Genomic DNA, 26830 nt, shown 5'->3' on the forward strand with positions numbered 1-26830 from the left:
GTACACTAATAATCAGCGATTCACTGTTTTCAACCATTATTCTCTGAAAAGATTAGGCAGTTCAAGTTGTCCCAAATATTGAACCTCAATAAGATAGACATTTACAATCATGCAAGATGCCTACAATTTGAGGTCCCTGCTTTCAACTGTGAAAGAGTGAGCTTCCTCGACCTGCTCAGATGCTAACATACAGTGATTCACGGATTAACTTGATTTTCTTCTTTTTCATTTTAAAGGATATTTTAATAATGAAAGTGTACAAGCACCAAAAATGATAACTGTTCCTATATATTTGTCCAGACCTGCCATTTGAACCTATCACTTAAGTAATAGATTAGTCCTAACACTCTGCAGCATCCTGGGATCCCATCAGACTGTTCAGACTGTTTATCCTGAATCTAGCCCTATTCCTAGAAAAACTACCATTTAGGGAAAAACAGAACATTTATTCAACAATTCCATATTGTCTCTGATGCAGCAATGTAACGGTTAAGTAACAATTATACTGAGCTCAACAAGACAAAAATAAAATGGTTTTAAAGAAGGGGCTGGGTTGGCGATTCTTTTCTCACTCATCTTAATGCTAAAAAGACCAAGATCTTTCTTGTCAGTAACATATTAGTGGGCTTCAGCCCTGAACTATCTCTGGCTGCCAGCACCATCAGTGACCTCAGAATGAGAAGATACAGCAACTCCTCAAGGTGAGTGTACAAACTCAAGCCCAAGCTGCTTCTTTGGAACGCTATCAGCGGTGTCACAGGGCGACTTGATTCTTGTCCAAAAGTTTGAAAATGAGGCTGGGTGCAGTGGTTCACACCTGTAATCCCGGCACTTTGGGAGACCGAGGCAGGCAGATCACCTGAGTTCGGGAGTTCAAGACCAGCCTGACCAACATGGAGAAACCTCATCTCTACTAAAGATACAAAATTAGCTGGGCGTGGTGACACATGCCTGTAATCCTAGCTACTCAGGAGGCTGAGGCAGGAGAATCCCTGGAACCTGGGAAGCAGAGGTTGCAGTAAGCCAAGATCGCACCATTGCACTCCAGCATAGACAACAAGAGTGAAACGCCATCTCAAAAAACAAAAGTTTGAAAATGTGCTGAAGTAATGTTCCTTCCCACACTCTCCTACTTCACGAAGATGGTTATACTGGGAAAAAAAAAAAAAAAGAAAAAGAAAGAAAGAAAAAAAAGCAGGTTTCTCTGTCCTCTCTTTGTGCCTTAGCTGAGCAACAGTGGATGGAACTATGTTTGTGGTATTGCATTTGCACTTAATGGTACAGTTCTTTGACGTACTTATATTGTTGGAATGCTAAATTTATATGAAATTAGGAATGTCAGGCAAAATTAAAGAAAAAAGATCTGACTCCTTAAATCTATATTCTCCACAAGAATAAATAACTTAGAATGTAAATGAATCTTTCATTCACAAGATGATTTTTTTGAGAAAGTAGAATTTATAGAACCACTGAACTAAGCAATGTGCTTGCTTTACCTTCTGAAAGGCCTACTCAATTTCAAATGGTAATGTTTGTTTGCCATTTTGTCATTCGTAACAGACCCATCAGAAGTGGAAATCAATTTGTCTTTGGGAACAAATTCTGTACTGGGTACTGGTTATATAAATCACAGGCATCTCATTTCATTCAAAGACATTTTCTGAACATAAGATGGGATTATTAATTCTCTACTTATATATATTATTAATATTCTTAAGTGTTACAATATTTGGGGATAAGCAATTATACATTTATAGTAGATATCATACATAAAAAGCCACATTCAGACAGTGAAATGTAAATAATTAAAAAATCTAAAAATGAAGTAGCATCATAGCACCTGTTATGCAACACCTAATAAAGGATTACTTTATTTCATTATCCAAGAAAACCCTTGATTCTTCATGAAAAAGAAGAGAAGAAAGAGCACAAAAGGATTATTGGGTTAACAACCCCACATTTTGCTCTCATCCTATTGCCAAGTAATTAAGGTAATTCACAGCCACCGGCCAAAATTCATACAGGCTGAAGCAAAGGGTCACATCTCTACGAATTTCACATTAACAGCTGAGTCTATTTCCTTTGTAAAATGGTAAAAATTTTTCCAGACAGCAGGCCACAACATAGAGCTTGGGTGGCAAATAAATAATTTCAACAAATCCAGCTTAAGTGGATTGCTTACCTGAGCCAAAGGGCGTATTGCTTCCTGAGTGAACAGATGTGCTAGAATCTTAGGACAATTTCTCCTTTTCTAGTCTCCTCCTCTACTACATCTCCTCTCTTATCTCATTTTGTCCACTTTATTCCCTTTCCCATTTGAGGTGATAAGTCTAACTTTAGTTAAGCGACACTTTCCTTTATACTCAGGTCTCCATTTTAATTTTGTAAAGTCATTGGCGATAAAAGCCATGTTACAATTGTAACATTCATTCTTATTTCTATCTTATATAAAATTTAACAGATTCTCTCTATAAATGGATATAATATCCCCAATTACACTGGGAAAATTAAATTGCTAATAGAATTCTTGAGTTTGGCCATATTTGCAAAATTACACCTGAAAGTGAGAAGTACTTGCAGACAGAGGCCTCCTGGTTGAGGACACTCCTATTCTCTTACCTGCAGTCACCAGCACCTGCTAAGCATTCTCTCTGCACAGACAGCTCTCTTCCTTTGGGGGTACCTTTGCCTTTCTGCTCAACCTTACACTGTGTTTTTGCCTCTGGTGAAAAACCAAGGTTGGTTCCAGCTCAAATGGCATTTTATGTCAAAAAGAGAGGAAGAAGGGGCAGTGCAGAGGTAGCAGCAAGGTACAGAGAAATCTGATCCTTTTTTCTTTCTTTCTTTCCTTTTTTTGAGACAGAGTCCCACTCTGTCACCAGGCTGGAGTGCAGTGGTCCGATCTTGGCTCACTGCAACCTCTGCCTCTGGTTTCAAGTGATTCCCCACCTCAGACTCCTGAGTGGCTGGGACTATAGGCATGCACCAACATGCCCAACTAATTTTTTTTGGTATTTTAGTAGAGATGGGGTTTCACCATGTTAGCAGGATGGTCTCAATCTCCTGACCTCATGATTCACTGCCTCAGGCCCCCAAAGTGCTGGGATTACAGGCGTGAGTCATCGTGCCCGGCCTGATCATTTTTTCTATTTCTACCATGTGTTGCTCTTTTAAAGGGTGAAGAGGTAAGACATGCAAGGAATCATGTAGCAGATCGTTTCTTCAGCTTTTGGGTCCTCTATCCATTGAGTATGCCGAATTGAAAGGAATATAAATTCCTGGGTCCATTATGAAGTAGTTGCCCGTAGGCCAGGAGTGGTGGCTAATGCCTGAAATCCCAGCACTTTGGGAGGCCGAGGCAGGTGAATTGCTAGAGCCCAGGAGTTGGAGACCAGCTTGGGCAACATGGCCAAGCTCCATCTCCACAAAAAATACAAAAAGTTGGCTGGGTGTGGTGGCATACCCCAGTAGTCCTAGCTACCTGGTAGGCTGAGGTGGGAGGATCACCTGATCCCAGGAGGCTGAGGCTGCAGTGAGCCATGACTGTGCTACAGCACTCCTGCCTGGGCAAGCAAGTAAGGCCCTGTCTCAAAAAATCAATCAATCAAACAACCAAAAAAAGAGAAGTTGCCTGTAGCCTCAAGTGTCAGTAACCTTCTATTTCAAAACGCATGGAACCAATAAAATTTACTACAGTAACTTAAATCATATCAACTTGCCTTAAAGCACTGAGGACGCGACTCAATGTGACGCATCTAGGGGACTATAGCCGTCTTGGAAGACGACCAAAGCTTGTTTAATCATCATGTACCAGTTGCCGGTGCGTGATGAAATAATTTTTTTAAAGTCTAACGTCATATGAGTTGGAATTTTTTTTTTAAATATCAAAATTATGATGATTGTATAGCCACATTGAAAATGCTAAACATTTCTTTCAGTGGAAGAGTTACTAGTTACTATGATACATCTACTATGTTGAACATAATAAACCATCTTCAAAATAATTCACTGTGAAATGTGTAGTGTAATATATCTGCAGTGTATCATATTGTGAATCAGGACATCCATATGACATAAAGAAACTTGTCTGCAATTTGTGGGGCAACATTACAACCACATTTTAATTCCAAAGACTTCTTAGATTAGCTCCTCACTTTGTTCATGATCATAACGTATTAAGACAGGGTCACTCAGTTGTAAATTTTCAGCTCCCTCTGGTATTCACAGTTTGCCATTCATTTGGTATAAACATGCTTTAGTTGAAAGAAAGCAAAATAGATGTAGGCCTGAATAAATAATATTGCACACAAGGCCCCTCAGCAGGCATAGCAATATTCCTCTGTTGAAGCACTTAATGTTCTTTTTTTTTTTAAGAAACAAGTCTATTTTTTGTTATCCTCAGTCACTTTATGTTTCTTTCCAGTGAGAAGCCTGAAGTGGTCAGTGAAATTTAGTATAGGTAATATTTAAAAATATTTGCCTCATTTTCTCCCTCCTTCCCTCCCTTTCTTCCTTCCTCTTTCGGAGTACCATAAACACAAACAAAAATATAGAAGAAATCTATGTCTTTCCAGTGGGATGAAAGATGTGTACAGTCATCCATCCATTTACTCATTCATTCACTTGATGAGAAAAGGAATTCTTTCCAGATTGGTGTTATTGCAAATAATAAAAACAATAATCAAACCCATAAACATGGTATATATTATCATAAAGACTATAGTTCTTCCCAACTTTGAAGGAGAACTGCATTTCCTTTTCTTCCCCACCCCATTTCAGGTTTGCATAAAGATCCTAATTTCCCTTCAGACTTGCTTGGGCGAGTCTCCACAATATAAAATTAAAAGAGCAGGATGAACAAAAAGGTTCAAAATAAAGTGATGTATTTAACTCTTAATATCAATTGAGCTGTAAAACTTTTGGTAAAAACTGTGTGTGTGCATAAGATGTGTGGTGCTTCTTACCCGGTGTTTGAAAGTTAAGGCGTCTCAGTTCTACAGGGTCTGTTGGGTGGTGTGAAGGGATCTCCTTACTGTTCGGTATGCTGCTCTTTCTAGAGTCAGACTCTGCCCTCTTCCTATAGGGAGAAAATACAAATTTAAGAGGAAAAAAAAATCAGTTGAAACAGATCAAAAAGCAGAGAGTTGCACCTGCGCTCCCCGCCACCTCCCAAGTTTTCCGTTTTACAGCTTTTTAACCCAGCTGCCTTGTGACCAAGTTCGGGGTGCTTTTCCTCCCTTGGCCTACAGTGTTGTCTCAGGTCTAACATTTTTGTTTAGGTGGATGATCTTGAAGTCTTCCTCCAACTCTAGGATTAAATAATTCAGCAACTCTGCCTTTAGGCTTCAAGGGGATCTTGGTGAGATATGCTTGGACCCTTACCGAGCAGTTCTCTGCTATCTTCTAGTTCTATTTGTGAGGAACAGGATAGGATACCCCGAAGTCACCAATACTAACACTGTTGTTGGCTTTAAGCTGAACAGTTAAATCTGTCCCCCTTAGCTCTTTCTAAGTATATGTAAGTGGTGACTACACAGTGGAGATGCCTTAGATTTTCCCATTAAGGCAGGTAAATACAAGTGCATTTTTAAGATGCCAAGTTATCCTAATACCTAGGAGAACCGGTATCAGGTAAAACAGACGTCCTCTTTTTCTTTCAAATGTGAAGGAAAAAAACAGTATTAGTTGTTAACAATGTTAAGCTAACTTTGAGTAATATTTTGTTATTGAAAGGTTCACAGAAAGATCAGAGAAAAAGTAATTTCACCTGGTGGGTAGATCAACTTTCCTGATAACCATTCAAGGTACCATTGACAGTGCCTTGTTATAAATGTGATTCTTCACACAATACATTTCATCATCTTTGTTTTAAAAGCTATCTACTAGCATTATTAGATATCCCCATTTAAGTTCTCCTTATGTAATTTTAACAAATTTCTATGCAAGAAATGTCAGATCGATCTGTATATAAGATTTCTTTATCCATTAAAAATTAATCACAGAGTCATAACTATCTTCTTCCAGCTTGAATTAGATTAAAAACCCATTTAATCAACGGAAGCCGTTTTAAAACAGTGCTTTTTATTTTTTTTCCAAATACTGATGCCTACAATCTCTATGCTAGAGTCACAGTCCTAGTATCTAACCCCTGTGCAAAGCAAAGGCATTTTTATTTGGGGGGGAAAGGTGCTGCACAGTGTTTAGGAACTTTGCTTTTCTCTGTTCGATGTCACTGTGGTACAGCTCATTAGTTTTGCTGTGGCAACAGGCTGTCATTCAATGCCACCCAGGTTGTTCTATGGTTAGCCAGAGGGCTCCTGCTAAATAGTCTTTAGTCCCATTTCCGCTCATCTGTATAAAATAAAACTAACCAGGGGATGAAGAGAAGTTGGTACCAACGAGAAATGCACATGATTTGCTCAAGTACAAGCCTTCAGCGAGACATCCTTGATGGAATACAGTTTCGTGGGTAAGTCCTATTAGACATGTTGCTTTCTCAGTACTTTGGATTAACCTGTCTGAGGATTTCTCTTTCTACCTAAAGGTGTCAGATACAGCCTTGGGACAAAATGTACTGCAAAGCCATTCCACCAATCAGAGGTGAGCAGTATTCTGAGGCCTGCCAAGGTACTGGCAGCTCCAGTTCTATAGAGTAGAAAAGAAGAAGGAAAGAAAAAGGAGAGATGAAGGGCTGGTGAAAAAGATATGAGGAGGAAGAAAAAGACAGGCTCAGAAGACCATGTGAAAGGAGGACATGATGACCAGTTTCAGAGGAGGCACTGTCGCTGTGTCTATGCTATGGGTCTTTGCCTCACCACACTAAGAGATTCCTCTTATCACTGAAGATGCAAAATAGAAATAGGTTAATGAAATGTCACTGGGTACAGCTAGTTGGTTAATGCCACGTGATACATATGGTTGGTCTTCTCACTTCAAATAATACCGATAGACTGTCTCATGTTTCGACGTTTTGCATAAGTTGCAACACATGCATTTCTCTACTAATGTGCCAGGCCCAATGACTAAAATTTCGATCTTTCTCCCTTCTCAATGTGGCTTTGCCATTCTTGCAAGATTATGGAACCCAGAATTAGGAATATCTATCTAGGCAAGAAAACTGCTTTACTTTTACAGGTATTGTAGAGTAACCTCCTTATCTTCTTTTTCCCCTTGGCTGGGGTGAGTGACAACTGAGCTGGAAGGACAGAAAAAAAAAGTCTCTAAAGGAATTCAGCCAATTTCTCTGGTACCAGGAAAGTTAGAAATTACATCTTTTTGTAAAGATGTGAGTCTCAGAAAACTCAAGACATGGGACAAAATTACAATTCACAATTGTAATGAACAGAGAGGTTTACTGACATTTAATAACTAACTTCTCTTTCACTGTATATTTAAATGAAATTCTTTCCAAGCTCTCACACTCTTGAAATCCTAGCCAAATAGAAAAGCAGCTGCTTAAATGTATTTTGCTTAGTTTTGTTTTGATGATCACAACATAGATAATTCTGGCTGTCCACATTCTTATCACATTATTTTTAAACACTTATTATGTGATGTTCTAGAATGTTTGTTTCCTAACACAGACACAATTTTTAGGAAAGATGTGGAAGATGAGAGTTTGGCCATCATTGGTAATAATACTAAAGAGTTTTAAAAAGTCGTCATAAAATGTTAAAAGACATATAATGGTCTAAATTAGGCTCAGCATGAATGTAAGTAATAACATTTTTCCTGATAAATTTCAGAGGTCTCATCATTCTCATTTTCATTTTGAAAAATGGAAAGAATAATGACTAGAAACAGATTCTAAGTTTTGCCTTGCTACACTATATTTTTTTTTCTATTAAGATGACAAAATGTTAGTGCAAATTTATTTCTTGCAGTGAGAGGTATCTATTATGTGCAGGAGTTATGTAGGTGAAAAGGAAATGGAAGATCACTTGACAGTTTGGATCTGTCAGAAACTGCTAATACTATCAAAGCAGGTGGTTTTTGGCATGCGGGTAATACACAACACAAACGCTGCTCTGGTCCAGGGGCATTTAGCTTTCACCAGGCTCTCATTTCGCAAGGGAAGAAAAATCAAAGGGAAGTTGAGTGAAAGATCATACTTATGGTCTTGAAACAAAGATACACAAAAACGTCAGCACACGCTTTCAGAAGAAAGATATACTTATTAAATATCTATACTATGAATATTCAAGTAAATCAATCCAAATACTTCATGATTCTGATAACATTAAGAATGTAATCCCAACTCCGCCACTACTGGTATGTGCCAACTACAAATTTTCTTTTCTGTTTCTTTGCGTATAAAATAGAGGGAGATTAGATGATGATGTCTACGTCTTGGCTCAACTCTCTCATTTTAATAGAAAAAGTAAGCACTGATTAAATTATAAAATGTGAAAAGTGTTATAATGAAAGGTGGATATCTGAGTATTTTAAGTGAGTTTTAAAGGTTTTTGTCTTTTGGATGAAAAAAAAACTATTTTGCAGGTGTTTTTGCTGACTAAATGGACACTAGAGATGTCCACACAAAAAAGACGCCCTAACAGAGGTTTAAAGATTTTTATCATTCAACATGAGGCTTGCTGACTAATGTAAAGTGATTTTAGTGTAAACAATGCAGCGATGGTTCTCAAATTTACTATGCATCAGGATTGCCTGGGAAGACTTGTTAAAGTACAGCCTGCTGGACCAATGCCTAGAGTCTCTGATTCAGTAGGTCTGAGGTGGGGCCCAAGAATCTTTATTTCTATCAAGTTCCCTGGTGATGCTGATGCTATGGCTGCTGCTCCAGAGACCACTCATTGGAAACCACTGGAATATGACATTGGGAGAAAGGTAGGTAATCGCTGAGATTTTTTTTTTTTGTAGTTTAATCAGGAATTTATATATGTGTTACATGCATATTTATACATAAGTGTATATGAAGATATAGATATGAGTATGAAAGCTAGAAGATTAGTATGGATTAATCATTCAATAATCACATAGTGTATGTTAGCTATGATTATTGCTGTTCTTATTCAAGACTGGAAGACATGGATAATAATTTTGAATTAGGGAAGAGTTCTCAGGCACTATCATCAATATTTGCAGGGTATGAAAATGCTAATATCATTAGGGGATTTGTAATCAAACTTGAAAACTAATCTTCAGTAAAAACAAGACAAAACAAAACAGCTTATGAGACACCTCACATTTCTGCTCTGTAGACACATGACACACACAAATGCCCATTTTAATCTTGACCACAAACAAAACGCAGATGTTGGTTTGTGTACTGTCTTTTAAATTTCACCTTTAATCCGTTTCTTATGTAAACAAAACATTTACTACTTTCCCCAGAATCATTTAAATGAAGTTACTGTACACATGTAGGCTTTGCCCATCTTCCACGGGCCAGGTATCATCTTTTGTATGGAGCCCTGCCCTCCCCTCTTCAGCAACTCCAATGTCTTAACAGTTTCTTAGGTTTTTCTTACTGATCATTAAATGGGTTTGTTCTCTATTCCTCACCTGTCAGGTTTACTGCTCCATTTTAATGCAGCAAAAAAGGAAAAAGAAAGGCTAAATGTTAGTTGGTCAATGGTAACAAGGATAACCATGACAACCAAGATTTAAGAAACAGTGTTCACAAGCAAGGACACATAACTGACATACATTCGCAAGCGACAGTGAATCAAAGTAATTGTAGACCTCTGATTATGAAATAAACAGAGGACATGAAGTTACATCACTGAATACATTGTGTGTGTGTGTTTGTGTGTGTGTGTGCATGCGTGTGTGTGTGAATGCCACATGCATTTTTATCCATCACCTACAAAATATTGCCACAATTAATAATATCCCAGGAAGTATTTGATAGTAGAGAGATAATTTGATTTTTTAAATACGTGCTATGTGAAAGCTACTAACGGACTGCATGGGAATACAGCATCATTCCATAAAAGAAATTCATTCATTTAAACTAAAAAAGCCTTCAATTAAGAGGTATGTCATTCCTTTCATGATATAAAATATCTGCAAATGGTATTGAACTATACAGAAATTTGCACAATCAAATAATACACGAAAAGGTAGTAAGGTGGCAGAAATCATTTCTTCAAACACCTCTTGCTACATCTTTTGTCCAGTGAAGGATTAAGTACATCTTTAGTTTAGGAAAATGTAATACCCATCATTATAAATCTAAAGAGCATGGCCCATTTATACAGTTAGGCTAATCCAGGAAAACATTTTATCACCAGCCACTGACAGCACAGGTATTTTCCTAGTCTGTGCTGCTGTCTGCGAACGCAACAAGTTCATGCTCATAGATCCTTTCACCTGTGATAATATGTTGACTGTTTAAATAATCACATTACTTCTGCAGAGTATAACCTTTTCCTGAAAACAATTAATCGAAAAATCTTCACTTTGAGGCAAACTGCAAAGTTTTCAGTGAGTTCCTAATTGCAAAATAAAGGTACTAAGTTTTTCTTAATGCCAATGAAATCGATATCCAAGTTGTTGGACTATCTGGCACTGTGAGATAATTCAATCTATCTCTTTTCAAAAATAAAAAATCCACATTTAAATTGTACAAACACACACATACAAAGTTAATGATGAAAATGATACCAAACACATTGGTTAATTCTTCTTATTCTTAATCTTAAAGTGATTTACTAAGTGTGCCAGGTAAAACAAAAATCCAACATAAATGTTTCCAACTTGCTCATTTTTTAAATCAATGACTTCATCAGGGAATCAGTTGTAGGAAAATCTATGTCTGAGGATGGAAAACTACCTAGTGAATTATCAGTTTTGTGTATTCAAAGGATACTTGTTTATATGAAAAAATGCACAGTTCTAGATAAAGGTTAGCCTTACCATACACATGGGTATATATGGGGTACTTATCCAAGATTGAAAGCTTTCATGACTGATAAATTTATAGGCCAAGGATTTTATGACAACTTGTGCCAGCCAAAATAAAGGTGATAATAATGAGTGACGGAGTCAACAAGTTTGATATACTTTCCATGTATGTCAGGAGTTGAGTTTCTCTAACACTCTTTGACTTGTATACGTTTAATTATCTAATAATTTGGGGGGCCAGCCACTCTACTAGGCACTAGGGAACAATAATGAATAAGACAGCGTCCTTGACCTGCAGTTTAGTGGAGGCAGAGTGCCAAAAGGGGCACTGACGGTAATGCAGTAGGTTCTATAATAGACAAGCAGAAAGTACTTTAAGAGCCTAGGAAAGGCGATCCGAAGGCAGCCCGAACTACTAGACAGGTGAGGAGAGGAGAACACTGCAGATGAAGCAGGCACCCAGAAAGCCTTGATAGTAGGCAGCATCCTAGCTGACTTCCAGGATGAGTTAGAGTTAGCCAAGCCAGAAGGAGTGGCCGGGGAGTGACAGGAAAGGCATTTCTAACTCAGGGAGGGCCTACTCAGAAGCCAGAAAGCAGGGACCAGTGTGGTTGAGTGTGGCCACATATTTCTTCATAGATCCTCAAAATATTCTGGACTGCATTTCTTTCTTTGATGAGGCCTTGGAACTATATGGAGGGTTGATACAAAAACAGAAGACTAAAGACACAAAGCCTGCAGAGAGCCAGTGCTGAAGCTGGAAAAAGCTGGAAAAACTGAAGCCTGTATTTTAGTCTCGTCTAGCTCATGGCCTACACATCTTGGGACGGGTATGGAAAAGCAGTGTGCATGCAGGCTAGATTATTACCCTTCAAGGATGTTAACTGCCTAAAATGTGCCTCAGACTTCTAGGACCTCCTGATCCACATCTTTGTTTCCATAGTATATAATAAATACTTCTCATCCATCTTGAAATGCTTTTCCATAAAGGTAAGCTTAATAGTTTATTTTTAAATGTTTATTTTCTATATAAATACTTCTTGAACAGTTTTGGAATAAAGTCTGAAAAGCTTTACATATGTAGCAGGTATACAGCATAAGAACTTTTAATTGCTTTATGGATTTTTTTTGTCGGACTAGATGGATGTGCAATTCGAATACTATTGCCTGGTGTTTAATGTTTTCAGATTATACAACATTAAAATTAAAAAGCCCTAATTATCTAGTCCACCCACTTACTTCATAAATCTAGGCTCACAGTGTTGGCAAGAATTTCTACCCCATGCAAGCAGCTAGTCACAGAGCTGGGACTCGGACTCAGGTTTCCTGGCTCCTCAGTCCAGTAGCTGTCCAAACCTTGCTGCTATCTTATCTCTGTAAGGTGCATTTAAGACACGGCCCATATCATATTTAAAAAAAATACAGTACATGAAAGTTTATACCATTAAAGATATATCAAATATATTTTAATTTTATGATGGTTCAAAAAGTATTTTAGGGACCTTACAAAGCCCTGATACTTTTTGTTACTGATTATCAATGTATTATAGGTGTTCAGATTACTAGATTAAAAACAAAAGTTAAATGAGCAGAATATCAGATCAAAACGTGTACCATTTTCACATGAATATATCTAATAAGTCTAAAAGCTTCCTCAGACAACTGGTTAAAACACACTTCTTTATATCATAAAACTATCTGTAGCTACAGACCTATGTCTAATGCAAGCATCTCAGAAGCAGAGATATATGATGAAGTGGATTATCACTATAATGCGAGTCAACAATGTTTTATTCTCATTTCTTCTCAAAGCATTATTTGCATATGAGAAGTGAAATATTTAGACAATAATAATAATAATGATACTTTCAATTCTAAGTCATTACCAATGACCTGTGTATAAACTAAAGGCACCTAAAAAGAGGGAATGGAGGATTTATTACATAATTAACTTTGCTCAGAATCCAAGCTATAAAAGACACTATTCATTGGGTACAGAAGATTTCCTTTTGAACTGCCTCATGATAATCAAGAAGGACATTGTTGGGCCTACTTGAATTTCAAGTCAGGAATGTTCTTTACTGCTGAAGCAAGCATTTCTATTTCAGAAACGCTTCATGGGCCTTCAGATGGTTAGCTAAATATACTTAGCATTCGAGGATGTGTGCATTTCCCAACAATTGCATTAGACGATGCTTACACAGGCCCACACTAAAATGCTACTCTATTTTACCAGAGTCATAAAACCTTTAAATATCATACTCCTTTTTGTGGGAGTAGGAAAACTTATAAGTGAGTTCATTTTTTAAGCACATGCAGATGAAGAAAGAAAACAATTATCTTTTAAAAATTATTAGGACTATAATCATATTTCTTCACATTTACATAACTGATTCACAAATACCATATACATCTGTCACTTGGTATGACTTAATGATAGCTATGTATATCCAAATAAAACATAACTTAAAAAATAAGGCATTCATTTTTCTCATTTCAAATAATCACAAAATGTCAGGTGAAATGGCCTAGAAATACACCTGTCAACAAGCATTTGTTTTTTTGACCTGACCCCCACAGTAAATGTGACCACCTAAATAAATATCTCCCAGAAAACAATTAGAATTATATTATTGCTTTTTATTATTGAAGTCCCTTCTAGAAAAAAGTACAGTGTACAGACAGCAAAGGGCATCAGCTCCTGCTTGGACTCAAACAGGATCTATGATTACTTTGGGGCAGGTGGTACCTTGTGCTTCCTGACCTTACCTCCTACATGGAGAGAGGTGATAAAATACAATGGGTTCCCTGAGATACATGACTACAGATACAGATCGGAATGGGAAACTTCAAATCATCAACTGAAAGGAGATTTTGGCTTTCAATCACTTGCTTTTTCAGCTATTTTACAGCATGGATAATAGAATGATGGCAGTGTTCATGAAAAAAATGATGGATATTTCTTTCATTCTTTATAACTCTAAAATAGGATAGTCAATTTAATGGGTTATGGTTATGAACTTCTTTCATTTGTCCTTTATTTTCTCAACCCTCTCTCCATGCTGGGATGAAATAAAATAGAGCCTTTTAAGAAGAAGTTTTTCAAAGGAGAAGTGTGTTAAAGGAGTTTTTTGTTTGTTTGTTTTTGTTTTTAAGACTCATGAAAAGACATTATAGGGGAAAAAAGCTATTCCAGGGACAGAAGAACAAGGGAGTGAGGGTGAAAATCATTAATATAAACCCCCAAAAGGCAGCTAGATTGGTAGGAAAAAGAATGAATGAAAATGAGATTATCAGATTAAGTAGATGCAAGAATCGAAATGAAGATACTCTTTTCAGATTTTGAAGGCCAAGGTTACAGGGACAGGGAGAGAGAAGGTATCTTGTAGTCGTGGGATGAGATCGTCTTCACAGTAGCATTTCAAAACACAACACATCACAAGGAAAATGAGAACATAAAGTTTTATCAAAATGCAATTTAGATTGGAAAAAATAAATATCGATATAGAGGGAAGTAATTTTGAATTTAGCCATTTTAAATGTTTAAGAAAGTATATTATATGCTATTTTTATATGTTCATATTTATATTATAATTATATTTTTAAGACAGAAAGAATTTATGGGAACAATTACTAATGTCCTCTGTGTAACCGACTGGGCAGTGACCTCAGGAAAAAATCTTGTTAGAGATTAGCTGTTAGAGGCAGAAACAGAATTGAGAAAGAGTAGCATATCAGAAAAACCTGGGTAGGAACAGATTATCTGCATCCTAATTGTAGTCAAAGGCACTACTTAAATCAATACGTGGGCATAGTAAGACTGAGATTACAGCTTTTTAAAAAGGAAAATGGTACCTTGGCATCCCTTCTTGGACACATACACAAATTCACCAGTGAAGATGTGGAATAAGGGTGAGAAGAAAATTGGGAGAGGATTCATTCTCCATCCCTCTCTTTTTTTTCTTCTTCTTTAATCCTTAATTTTTATCTGCTTTTGCTAAATTTTGAGAAATAGCTACCGGGAACTGTCTCAACACTTGTGCAAACTAGATTACCATATGTACACAAATTGTAAAATCATAATAGTGCTTGAAAAAACATGCTGAAATCGAGCAATTAATTACCTAAAACAATCAAGTGAAAGCTTGCATGGAATTATTTGCCTGTGAATGCACTAATGCCTCAACTGTTATCAAGAGTGCTTATCTGCATAAAGCAGCTCAGAAGTTTGGAGGCCGCAACAGATGCATGTTGGACAACAGAAGTCTATACCAAACACTGAATAAGATTCCAAATCGTACAGTTGTTACATTTTGATCTTACTGTAAATGCTTTCCAAAAATAACTGAAATGGCACTGAAGTATTTCTCCTAAAATCAACCACCTAAGGACTGCAGAACAGTGATCAAGTCTTTAAAAATAAGGCAGCCACCAAAACTGCAACAGAAATACTGGGCAAACCCACCTTTTATAAAGAAGAATAGCAATGACAATGCAGATGATAAAGACCACTGCAAGGACCGGACCTACAACCCAGATCAAGCCTTCTTCTTCATCCGTGATTGGCTGTGGATCCAGGTCCATTGACACCACAGGGTCAGAGTACGGGCTGGTTGCATACATCTTCTGAGGAAGAGGAGAGTCTATTTTAGTTATAAAATAATGGCTTTCTAGAGAGTACCTTTAACATGTGGAGAAGTAAAAAATCCAGGAAATAGTGGATATAATGGCAACTGTGCTAAGCAGTGTTAGCAAAATAGAGGGAAGGGGAAGGGAGAGGAGAATAAAGAAAAGAAAGGAAGAGTTTTGTAATATAAATTTCCTATAGAGTGAAATATTTTTTAATAAAATCATTTTGACAGTACAAGTTACTTCACAGACACTTTTCATTGGGATCTATATATGGCATATTAAATGGTCCTATGAAGTGTAAAGTACCAGTAATTAACCAGTGGCAAAATGTTTAATGAACATTTACATTGTGCCAAAGTGTTAGGTGCTAAGTGAAAATCAAGAGACTGTATTAGAGTTCCAGACTTCAAGGCATTATCATACAGTTAAGGAGACCAAAGTACATATTTACAATGCAAAGTCAGTCAGTATGTAATTAAATGTGCATGTCAGCAGTTGTTAGTACTACTGTGCTTCTTAGTGCTTGGTACTACTCAGTATTTCTGCATTTTACTCAGGAATTACAGCCCAAACAATGAACAAAGTCTAAAATTTCAAAAGCGAATTCCATAATTCAAACGACAGATGCAAGATGTACAGAATTGATGATATACACGGCTTCGTAAAACAGAGAGTTTTTAGTACTTAAAAGAATTTAGCAGTTCTCATTTTGTTTTATTATAGTTATTGCTCAGAGACTGGTATGTTTGTTCCCGATAGACAATTGATAATATACTTTTTAAAAATACAGTTACTTGGAGAAGAAATGGACTAAATATCTACGATCTTTATTTCTGTGAAATCCCATCCTATTTAGTTCTGTCCTATTTGAGTCTATATCAGGAAAACATCTTCCTGACTCTCCTTGCCCCCTTCAAGGCCCTGTCTTCGACTTTCCCCGTCCAGCAGAGACTAATCCATATCCACTAGCTGCTCTGCTTCTCCTATCACTCACTCCTCAGCTCTTCTCACTCCAGCACCACCATTGGTCCTATTTTTGTTTTAATTTGCCAAAACGAATCGTCTTTATTTACTCTTTACCTTTCTAGGCAACTTTTCCAGATTTGCCACTGTGCATAAAGCCTTCTTTTTTTCTCTCTTCCATCCTCATCTTTCAAACTTCTCAAGCCCTGCTGAGTTAATTGCCTCTGACTCCATCCTATAGACTAACATTCTTTCCCCAAAAAAATTTTATTATGGAGATGGGTCTCACTATGTTTCCCAGGCTGATCTCCAACTCCTGAATTCAAACAATCCTCCAGCCTCAGCCTCCCAATGTTCTGAGATTATAGGTGTGAGCCACCGTGCCTGGCCCTGAACCAGCACTCTTAAGTTCTATTCTCCACTAGCATCTTTGTCCTCTCGTACCTGGCAAGGTCAGCCCAAGCTTTAACTATCAGCCTCCATGCAGACTATGTCTTCATTAATGTTCCTAAACTCAGATACTCTATGAAATACCAGATCTTCATTTTCAGTCATGTCTAAAGACCGCTACATATATACTCAGATTAAATATAAATTTCTTAATTTTTCCCAGATATTCCTTCCCTTCCTCCTGACCTCCCAAATACTCTCATCCTCTCAGTTTCTAGGAATGGATGTTGATTTTACCTTATAATAACAGGAATAGAATGGAAACACTGGTTTTAGCTTATCATCAGTGACCCCCAGGTCCGTCTGCTCTCCTTCCAGTCTCATGAGCGCACTTTTCTTTAGGACCTCATTGATGTGTTCCTCAACATACCAAGAGTTTCTTCCTTCCTCTAATAGTCTCCACTGCTGTTAGAGGTATCATCCTAAACTACAACTACAAAGACTTCAAGAAGCTCTCTCATGATTTCCAAATAAAACGGAGACAACTTAGCATGGTTCTCAAGGGCATCCACAATTTTACTTTAAACTTGCTTACAGCATACAACACAATCCATCACAGTGAGCTTCTTGCTGCTACTCCCTAAATGCTCTTATTCTTGTTCCTCAACTCCCTCACAAGTTCCACAACATTTAGCCCCTGAAATTGAACAATGCTTCAGGCCCCCATTTGAATACTGCCTCCAATGAAACCACCTCTTTTTAACTGATTAGCAGTCATTGGTCATTTCCCTCCACTTAAAAAAAAAAAAAAAGATAATAATACAGCTACATATTTATTTAGTCTTTTTTTTTTTTTTTTTAACGGTGCTGACCAAACTCTATTTTGGCTTTTTATTTGTATATATACTTCATTTTCTTTGGTGAACCTACAAACTCCTAGAAGTAAGGATTTATATAGTATTTGCGTTTATATGCTGAAAGCAGCTAGCACTGACTCTTGTACTTTGTGAGTTATCAGCAAATCTTGGCTGAATAAGGCAAAATAAAATGTTCATCTTTTCAAATGGCTGAAATTATCAAGACATCGGTATATCTGCTCATTTTTCATAATCAGTACATATATTTAAGTGTTTTAACCTGCATCTTTAAAAATTTGTGTTTATGGCATCTATTCTGAACTTAAGTACAATGAGCTCAGCCATCAAACAGGAGAACAAACGTTCCACTCAATGCCTGTATACTATTCTTCTTTCTCATTTTTTTCATTGCGCCCAGGAAAGAGAATGACTAAATTTTCAGATTTTCTAATGCATGAAAAGAAGATGAAAACTCAATCCATATTTCCAAGCTTCTCAGAAGCAGCTAAAAAACAAAAGGATGTGTATGGTATAAGGTTTGACACAAAGGACTTGGCAAAGAACTATATATCTGAGAAACATAATTATTTACATAATTGTTTTGGTTTATACATTACCCCTTCCCTTTTGTAGGTGATGCTCAAATTGTTTGATAGACAGTGGTAAGCAAAACTGTCTGATTTGAAATTCTTTACAAAGAGCCTTTGAGATAACAATCAGAGGCCAGGCGAGGTGGCTCACACCTGTAATCCCAGCACTTTGGGAGGCCGAGGCAGGCAGATCACAAGGTCAGGAGATCGAGACAATCCTGGCTAATGTGGTGAAACCCCATCTCTATTGAAATATAAAAAATTAGCCAGGCATGGTGGCATGTGCCTGTAGCCCCAGTTACTTGGGAGGCCAAGGCAGTAGAATCATTTGAACCCAGGAGGCGGAGGTTGCGGTGAGCCGAGATCATGCCACTGCACTCTAGCCTGGGCAGCAGAGCAAGACTCTGTCTCTAAATAAATAAATAAATAAATAAAAAGATAATAATCATGGTTCATTGAGATAGAAGTTTAAGCACAGGTTTTCCCAAAGAACAAAGATTTCCAACCCATGCAAGAAACAGAGATGTGTGAAAATGAAAACGGTCATAAAATGATTCCAGCCTCATGAAATGTATAATTTCTTGTGCATATGAGAAAAAGAAGAGATTAAATTTTCGAGCATCCCAAACCAGTTATCTGATCTTCTTAATACGAGATAATGGATTAGGGGATAGCTTGTGTCTTTGAGGGAGAGGGAAAAGTATTTTCTCTTTGCAAATTACCAGTCTACCCTCAGAATGGTTAGGAACATTGTTATAATCTGTTAGAGAAATCTCAGACTTACACAAAGGCTTTCTCACTGCAAAATGACTCTAACTGGATATGTCTCTTCTAGGCCTGAAAATATATATGATATGGAAAAGAAATACATATCATATATATTTGAAAGCAATGCTGAGAAAGATGATAAAGGGGCAACTTCCTTCACACATTTGGAAAAAAAATCTTAATTCTATAATTAATAAGCAGATGACATACTAAAGAAAGGGACAGACTGTTCATCAGTTGTGACACATTTAAACTCTAGTGGAAGGCATCAGAAACCAGAGTGGTTCAGTGGTTGAGTCTGCAGGATCGAATGAGATTTCTCTTCTTTGCAAGATTCTCTGATCTACCTCAATGCTCTGAGTGTGCTTTCTGAAACGTTCCTAGAGCTATTAAAAGAAAATTCCTCTCAAATATTTAAAAGTCACTTTTGAATAAAAGAAAAAGATGATTTCTTAACATTCCATTCCCTTGATGTTCTGCCTTAAAACCTTCAACTAGAAAGAGAAAGCATATCTGTGCATTAAAATTCCAGGAAGGCCATCGCTTTGTTTTCAAATGACATTCTGAGCACAAAGGTAAACCAGGCAGAGAGGCTGCCTTTGTGTTTTGATTTTCCACAGGGGAATTCTTTCAGTCACTTGAAGAGAGGCCGCACTGTACACACTAACACCTGATGTCGAGAAATCTTTGATACATCGTGAGCTGCTTTTATACAGGAAATGACTGGCTCAATTGTTTGCCACAGCTGTCATATTTAGACCCCGATTAGAAAAATGAAGTTTAAAATATGTATATTAAATGTTCACGTGTACTGCCACTTCAAAATTCAACCTCTTCCCATCTACGGTATCTCTCCCTTTCTTTTTTTAAAACATTCAAAGCAACTGAAGCATAAAATGACATATAAGCAAGATGAATTACATAAAAGAAGGAAACTCATTATTTAGAATATCTTAGGAATTGTCTTTTTAATTAAATTATTGTCTAACTTTCTTGGCTTTTCACTGATACAGTCACTCATAAATTTCTATAATTAAAGAAGCTGTTGTATTTGTCTCTTTCTAGACAGACCTTCCTCACGAATCTGGGTAGAGGCACTGTTGTCTCACTTGGCAGATGCAGGAGAATAAATACAATCACCCCTAAAATCATTATTTCCAGAAATATGCCACGTTGAATGGCAGAACTTGTGAATTTCCACTATAGTCACATGGGTTAATGTCAATCAGGTTTTATGCAAGATGAGGACAGTCTCTTTCTTTTCGGACAATAGTTATTTTGAAAGGATGAGAGAAGGAGTTTGTGAGCAATGATGGCTCTGTGTTACATCAAAAGGTATCAAGGATCATGTCGTATAGATCTGGAACTTCATAAACTAGAGGGCCACCTAAATTTCCTTCATTAGAGACACAGTCTCATTTGTAATGCAATCTTGAGGAGTACACTCAGCAATGTTGAAAGAATAGGCAACCTGTTATTACACTTAATAAGAGTTCATGAGAAATATGGGGATGGATATATCTACAAATCCCTAAATAACCACATTCCAGTGAAAATGTATAAGCATTCCATAGGAAACAGATGCCATCATAATTAACTTACAGACTCTGCATGTTCCATTACTGCTAACACAAAGAAGACATATTCTTGACCACTTTGGAGTTGCTTGTTTGTAAATCCACCATAATGCTTGTCATCCCCCAGGGTGAACTCAGTGGGAAGGACATCAAAGTGAGCGGCAATATATGGCTTTAATTCAACTTCTCTCCCATAACGGATGCTTCTGCGTTTCCTAGATATCTCCTTAAGCAGCTTAAGGAAAAAAGTGGGAAACAGAAAAAGACCTGTAAACAATAACCCAACTTACTGGTAATTTAATGAGGGAAATTAATTCAGAACTAGGACCAACCCAAATGCAGTGTGTTCACATTTCATATAGCACCTTGGCATCACTAAATCTCAGTTCTCTCAATATTTCAAACGCTTCTCTTCCTGTTAAGGTAAGATACTGGACTGTTATTACAAGGTCCAGGCTATAAACACAGGGCAATTAGATCCTTTACTGTAGCTCATTTCATTTCCTACACTAATGAAATTCTCTCAAAGAGCAATAGTACATCATAACTTGTCTAAGGAAAAAAGTCAGCTTGATTCATAAAAGCCTTGCCTTGCAGGAGATTTATTAAACAAGTAGTAACCTCAGACAAAGCCATCTAAATCTTTAAATCTGACCACATTTTAGAAGAGGTTACTAACATTTTAGACTGTTTTTAGTAATGAAATAATTCATATGATACAAATTCCCTCAAATCAGCAGAAGCAGAATCCAACAAATAATTTTTAATGTATACATAGTAAATAGACATTGTTACTCATTAACCAATTTCTGGCTTGACTGAGCTCCTTGTTTGGGCAATTGGGATGCACCTCCCTACACTTTATCATGGCGGCAACTTTTTCTAGAATCGACCTCTCTTGGGAGTATGTATATCTTGCTGGGTGATACAGGCAAGGTAGATGAACATTAATGTTAGTACTACCCTGAAGAAAACACACATGCATGTGTATATATGAATCCTTCATGTATTTCTAAAGAAAAGAGGTAGAATTTATTTTTGGATAATCTATTGTTTTTCATGGACTCCTTTATTATGGGAATATCATATTAACAGCAGTTATGAACATGGATCTCAAAGTTACCTTTGTCGTCTCCATTTAAAATTGTTATGTTACAGGGTTTAACAAGAAAAAGGTGTGTATTAGTCTGGGATGCCTGTTGATGTAAGCAGGAATTTTTTTTTGCCAGTTTCTTGGAAATAACTTTTATTTTATTTATTTTACTATCTGGGTATTAATAGAAAAGTCCGTGTATTTGAGGAGAAACTGCAAAAAGGAATGAACCTTGATAAACAAAATTAAGATACTTATGAAAACAGTGCAGCAAAACTATTTACTAGCCCTGTTTTCATAAATAGCAATGATCTAGTAAGGGCAGGCGTGGTGGCTCACGTCCGTAATTCCAGCACTTTGGGAGGCCAAGGCAGGCAGATCATGAGGTAAGGCAAGTGAGATCATCCTGGTTAACATGGTGAAACCTCGTCTCTACTAAAAATATATATATATATATAAAATTAGCCGGGGATGGTGACACACGCTTATAGTCCCAGCTACTCAGGAGGCTGAGGCAGGAGAATGCTTGAATGCGGGAGGCGAAGGTTGCAGTGAGCCGAGAGTGCGTCACTGCCTTCCATCCTGGGCTACAGAGCAAGACTCCGTCTCAAACACACATCAAAAAAAAAAAAAAAAAAAAAAAGAAAAAAAAAGATCTAATGAAAGCCAAACCAGTGATCTTTCCTTTGTAGAATGAGAGCCTGGCATCATCAAGGCTAGGTTTCTGTAATAAAATGATTTCGGACTGTATATATGACAAACACTGAATGAGTCTGTTAGGAATCTGATGATACCGTACAGTTCCTTCTGCACTGGGATTAGCAAATGTCTTCAGCTGGTTCAAAACTGTATCCCAAAAATGTAAAAAACCAGTCTTTCCGTTATAGGAAAATTTTGACCTACATTATTTTTCAATAATATTTAATTTAAAATGTGCCAAAATTTTCTGTGAATTTGAGTTTATTGATGCAATTAAAATGACAGGAAATGTAAGCTGTTTTAGGAAAAGCACAGTAGATTGGGCATTAGATGGCTGGCAAATTTGGATCATCTCATAATAAATTCAGTTATGCTGATCAACAATGCACCAAATGGCCAGTAAAAACACAAGGCCAGAAAGTTAGCACTATCTTTTAATCTTGTTGTCAAATTTAGCTTTATTTTTAATAATTATGGTAACTGTAACAATAATAGTTTTCATTTATTAAGCAATTACTAGGTGCCAGACACAGTTCTAGGGATTCTAAACATGCATTAGCTCCAATTTACCCCTTAGAACCCAATAAGGATGGTTAATATCCTCATTTTTTAAATGAGGAAACTAAGGTACAATAGAAAACCTTAATATATAATTAGACTCAATTAGTGAAATAAAACGAAATCCCATGTTAGAGATTTTTTCAACTATAATTTACTTAATGATTACACAATATCATAAGGAAATATAAACGTGATGTTTAAGCTCTGATACTCTAAATTGTTTTAACTCAGTGTGTATTTATACATAAAATATGTATCTGCTTATATCAAGACAGATGAATGTGTTATTTCCTTTTTCTTGATTCTTGTTATAAGCTAATTTTAAAAATTTGATGCCAAATATTTAATGCAATATAACTGAAGCCTCATTATACGGTTTATTGTTGATATGTAGTAAAGGATAGTAACCTATTACACCAAGAAGGAAAATGCACTGTGGATATGCTGAATAGCTTTTGAAGCTGGGTAATCAAAAACATTTATCATGAGTTGTTTACGTGACTGTGTCCCCTTTTCTACTTTACTGATCAAACCCTACCTTGATTTTATTCATAGTGCAGATGTAGTTAATAGTCATAATTCATCCATATCATTGTCATTCCCACAAGCACTTTCTGCTAGGGTTTCTTTAGAAGACTTATAGGAATTAATTCAGAATAAAATATTTGAGTTTTTGGATTCTTAGATCCAGTGCAGTCATTCATTAAAGTCAAACCTGTAACATCACTCTGCCCCTTTATATTGCTATAATCTCTGTAGGATGCTTCCTATGTTACATGTTAAATGGTTCAAATGAGCTCAGATGATACCAAAGTTAGCCAGCATGCTGCGGTTACAACCACAAATGACCACTTTATTTTACGGTAAGACTTTGAAGTACAATGCAATGAAAAGCTCATGATATATTACATGACCTGCTCTGAATTAAATATCACTAACATTTTGGGAGTCATTCTGCCCCAATTCATTTTGACTATCAATGTCTTCTCTGTCCAGTTTGACCTTGACAATAGGAGTTTCAGTTTATAAATTTATCATGTGGAGAGCATCTCCAGACAAAGGATAAATGAACTCAGAAGATAATTTCGAGAGTAATATTGTTTGGAAAGCTTCTTTCAATTTTTTATGGGCCTAGATATGAGGCATGCATGTGGAAATCCCCTTAGGCCACCATTCTATTCAATGATATGGTTCCAGCAATTTGAATTACAGGCCTTTGTGAAAAATTACCTGATCAAATACATTTAAGAGACGAACACTGCTTTGTCAAACCTGGCAGTACCAAGCTATACATAAAATTACTACAAAGCTTTTATTATCCATGGTAGGAAAAAAAAAATGTGTCTGTAGGGATCAGAAACTGGATGAGTAAGCATAAAGTGAGGGCATAGCCTACTTTCATTTGTTCCTTTCCACAATGGTTACAAGATGTATTGGAGGTAATTCCAGGAGATATATCAAGGGCTTAGTTCTTTATCAGAAATAATTTTCATTTTCCAGTCAATGCATATCTTATTTCTTCCACCATTAATTCTACAATGTGGTCTCAATTATATCAGGAAGAAAAGTGGGAAACAACCCATCCCGACGCAAAAATTCTGAATTAATAAAAAGTTCTTTATCAAACTATTATACAGATTAATGCACCACAACTTGGATGATTAAAATGACCCTTTGTTATGGGAATCAGCAGCAGAGACCCACAGAATTTAATTGCAAGAAAGTTCAAAGTCATATAGCCCTATAGTTTAATCCATTAGTGTTACTGTGCATTTTGGAGGTTAAAACCTGGCTATTAAAGAGAATCACTTTCTATTACTTACTATCAAATGGCTTCACTTATAAGGAAAGCTTATTATTTAAAAGTATTTGATGTCATTTTGGCTTGGCTCTCAATGCCTTAAAAACTTTTTTTTTAATAAGTAGAAGAATTCATAGATTCTACAAGTTGCCTTTGCATTTTAAGTCCCGTTCCAACTTAAATGGCATGATGACAGTTCTGTAATTCAGCTGAGAACCAATGAAAATAGTACAGACTATACCAAGATTAACTGATTAGTTGCAAGTAAAATCATGTTTTGCTTCAAAGCCAGCTGATCATTCTGTATTTTCAGTTAAAGGATTACTATTGTTTCAATGTCACAGAATAATGAGTTTGTTCCTTTACCGTCAATACAAAACAATTAAAATAATAACATATCTAAATTACTTGATGACACTATTGAAATAATGTCTCATTTTACACAGCTTCAATGATCATCTAATCACTAGTGACACAAAAGCATACACCTAACCTTGAACTCACCTCCTCTTCTGAATTTGATCAAATTTAATTCAGATAAATGAAGCCAGTGATCATAAATCCCACTTTTAGAGATGACATATGTCTGCCAAAGAAAGCTAACAATCTTTTTGGTCAGATCACAGCCTCCTTTGTGTCTCCTGTGTGCAGACATAGGTATGAAATAAACATAACCTCTCTGTAATGTAGGTAGGGAATTTATTCTTTTCCTTGCTCAATTGTTTGTAACAATTTGAGGTAGAAGAAATATGCAGAAATAAAAGGTCATACTATGAGATGTGGCCTATGTTGTAAATAAACCCAATAAATTAAAATATCATGTTTTCCAAATGGGGTCTTATGGTTATTTGCCTTATAAAGTGATTGAAAACAGCATCATGTTAAAATAACAAGGGATCTTCCGTATTTTAAAATGCAAATTCTACTCATTAACTTGCTATGGTCCTCTGGGGATCTAGCTCAACACTTCTGGATCATATTTTCTTATCTAAATAGAAGTATGTGATAATTATGTATTTTTCTTCATGTTATGCATTACCTTTCAAAAATGTCCTTATACAAGAAGGGTACCAATTATAATGCACCTGCTGTTGTAAGATTTTAGAAATCCACATTATATATTTAGCATTTGTTGTTTTTTGTTCTATATATTTTGCTTTGCTCACAGTTTTTTTAGTTGTATTACTTTCTCAATAGTGAAATGCATTTTTGACTCTGAAAACCTACAGAATAGAGAATAAGGCAAACATTTTCTAATCAACAGAATTCTGTGAGAAACTGCACAAGAACACATAGTAGGTCAAATGAACTCTGCTACAAATTGTAATTTGGTGTTTTTATCAGCCTCAGCAACTGTTGCACTAATGAAGGGGACCTTGGGGTTTCTATCAATGGTGATTAAGTCTTTGCTGACAATTCACTTCACCTTCCACACCTCTGCATCAGGTTTTACAAGGGGCAAGGGGCAAAATATTAATGCTGACAAAGATTAGACAGGTTGTAAGCTTTATTGCAGCTTAACATTTTTTAATTAAAGCAAAAGGATCTTTGTTGGGATCACCAGGGGTTAGCATAGCAACAGCACTGAACCATCCAACCAGCTAGGTATGGAGAAGCCAATACCCAGATTCGATCCTAAAATGCCTCCATAGGGAGGAGGCAGATACGTAGCAAATTAAATAACTAATGAAAGACACAGCCAACAATGACATAGTTACCTCATCTAATTCCATTTCATCTGGACTCTCCCATGGCTTGATAAATTTCCCACGAGATTTCTTCAAAGGCACAATTATTATGTAGTAACCTCTGCACAAGAATGAATAGACAAAAGTAAGGTTAATTCAAAGGAGAAAAAAGTGGATATACCCTTAAATCTTCCACAGGCCAGTGAGGCTGAAGGTAAATTATAGATATGGAGTGACTTGTCCATTTCTTATATCAATGACAAATAACCACCTGTTTGTTCAATTTTGAAAACAACATGGGAAGACATTTATGTGTGACTGCAATGATCTTGTATGGTAATA

General features: G+C 36.5%; 1 protein-coding gene across 50 annotated transcripts in view; it reads right to left on the reverse strand.

Annotated features, from left to right (window-relative positions):
- Positions 1–26830, reverse strand: part of PTPRD (protein tyrosine phosphatase receptor type D) — a 2321819-nt gene that overhangs the window by 125159 nt on the left and 2169830 nt on the right. For 31 of the 50 annotated variants that reach the window (XM_032290724.1, XM_032290737.1, XM_032290742.1 and 28 more), the window contains 5 exons: positions 26519–26609; positions 20672–20881; positions 15335–15495; positions 9526–9540; positions 4965–5077 (listed from right to left, as the gene is read on the reverse strand). In XM_032290724.1, coding sequence (XP_032146615.1) covers positions 4965–5077; positions 9526–9540; positions 15335–15495; positions 20672–20881; positions 26519–26609 — 590 coding nt within the window. The remainder of the gene's footprint in view (positions 1–4964; positions 5078–9525; positions 9541–15334; positions 15496–20671; positions 20882–26518; positions 26610–26830) is intronic. The other 19 variants (XM_032290741.1, XM_032290751.1, XM_032290750.1 and 16 more) reach the window with 5 other exon arrangements.

The sequence above is a fragment of the Sapajus apella genome, unplaced genomic scaffold, assembly GCF_009761245.1.
Source record: "Sapajus apella isolate SASKATOON/1434 unplaced genomic scaffold, GSC_monkey_1.0 scaffold24, whole genome shotgun sequence".
In the NCBI taxonomy this organism is placed as follows: Eukaryota; Metazoa; Chordata; class Mammalia; order Primates; family Cebidae; genus Sapajus; species Sapajus apella.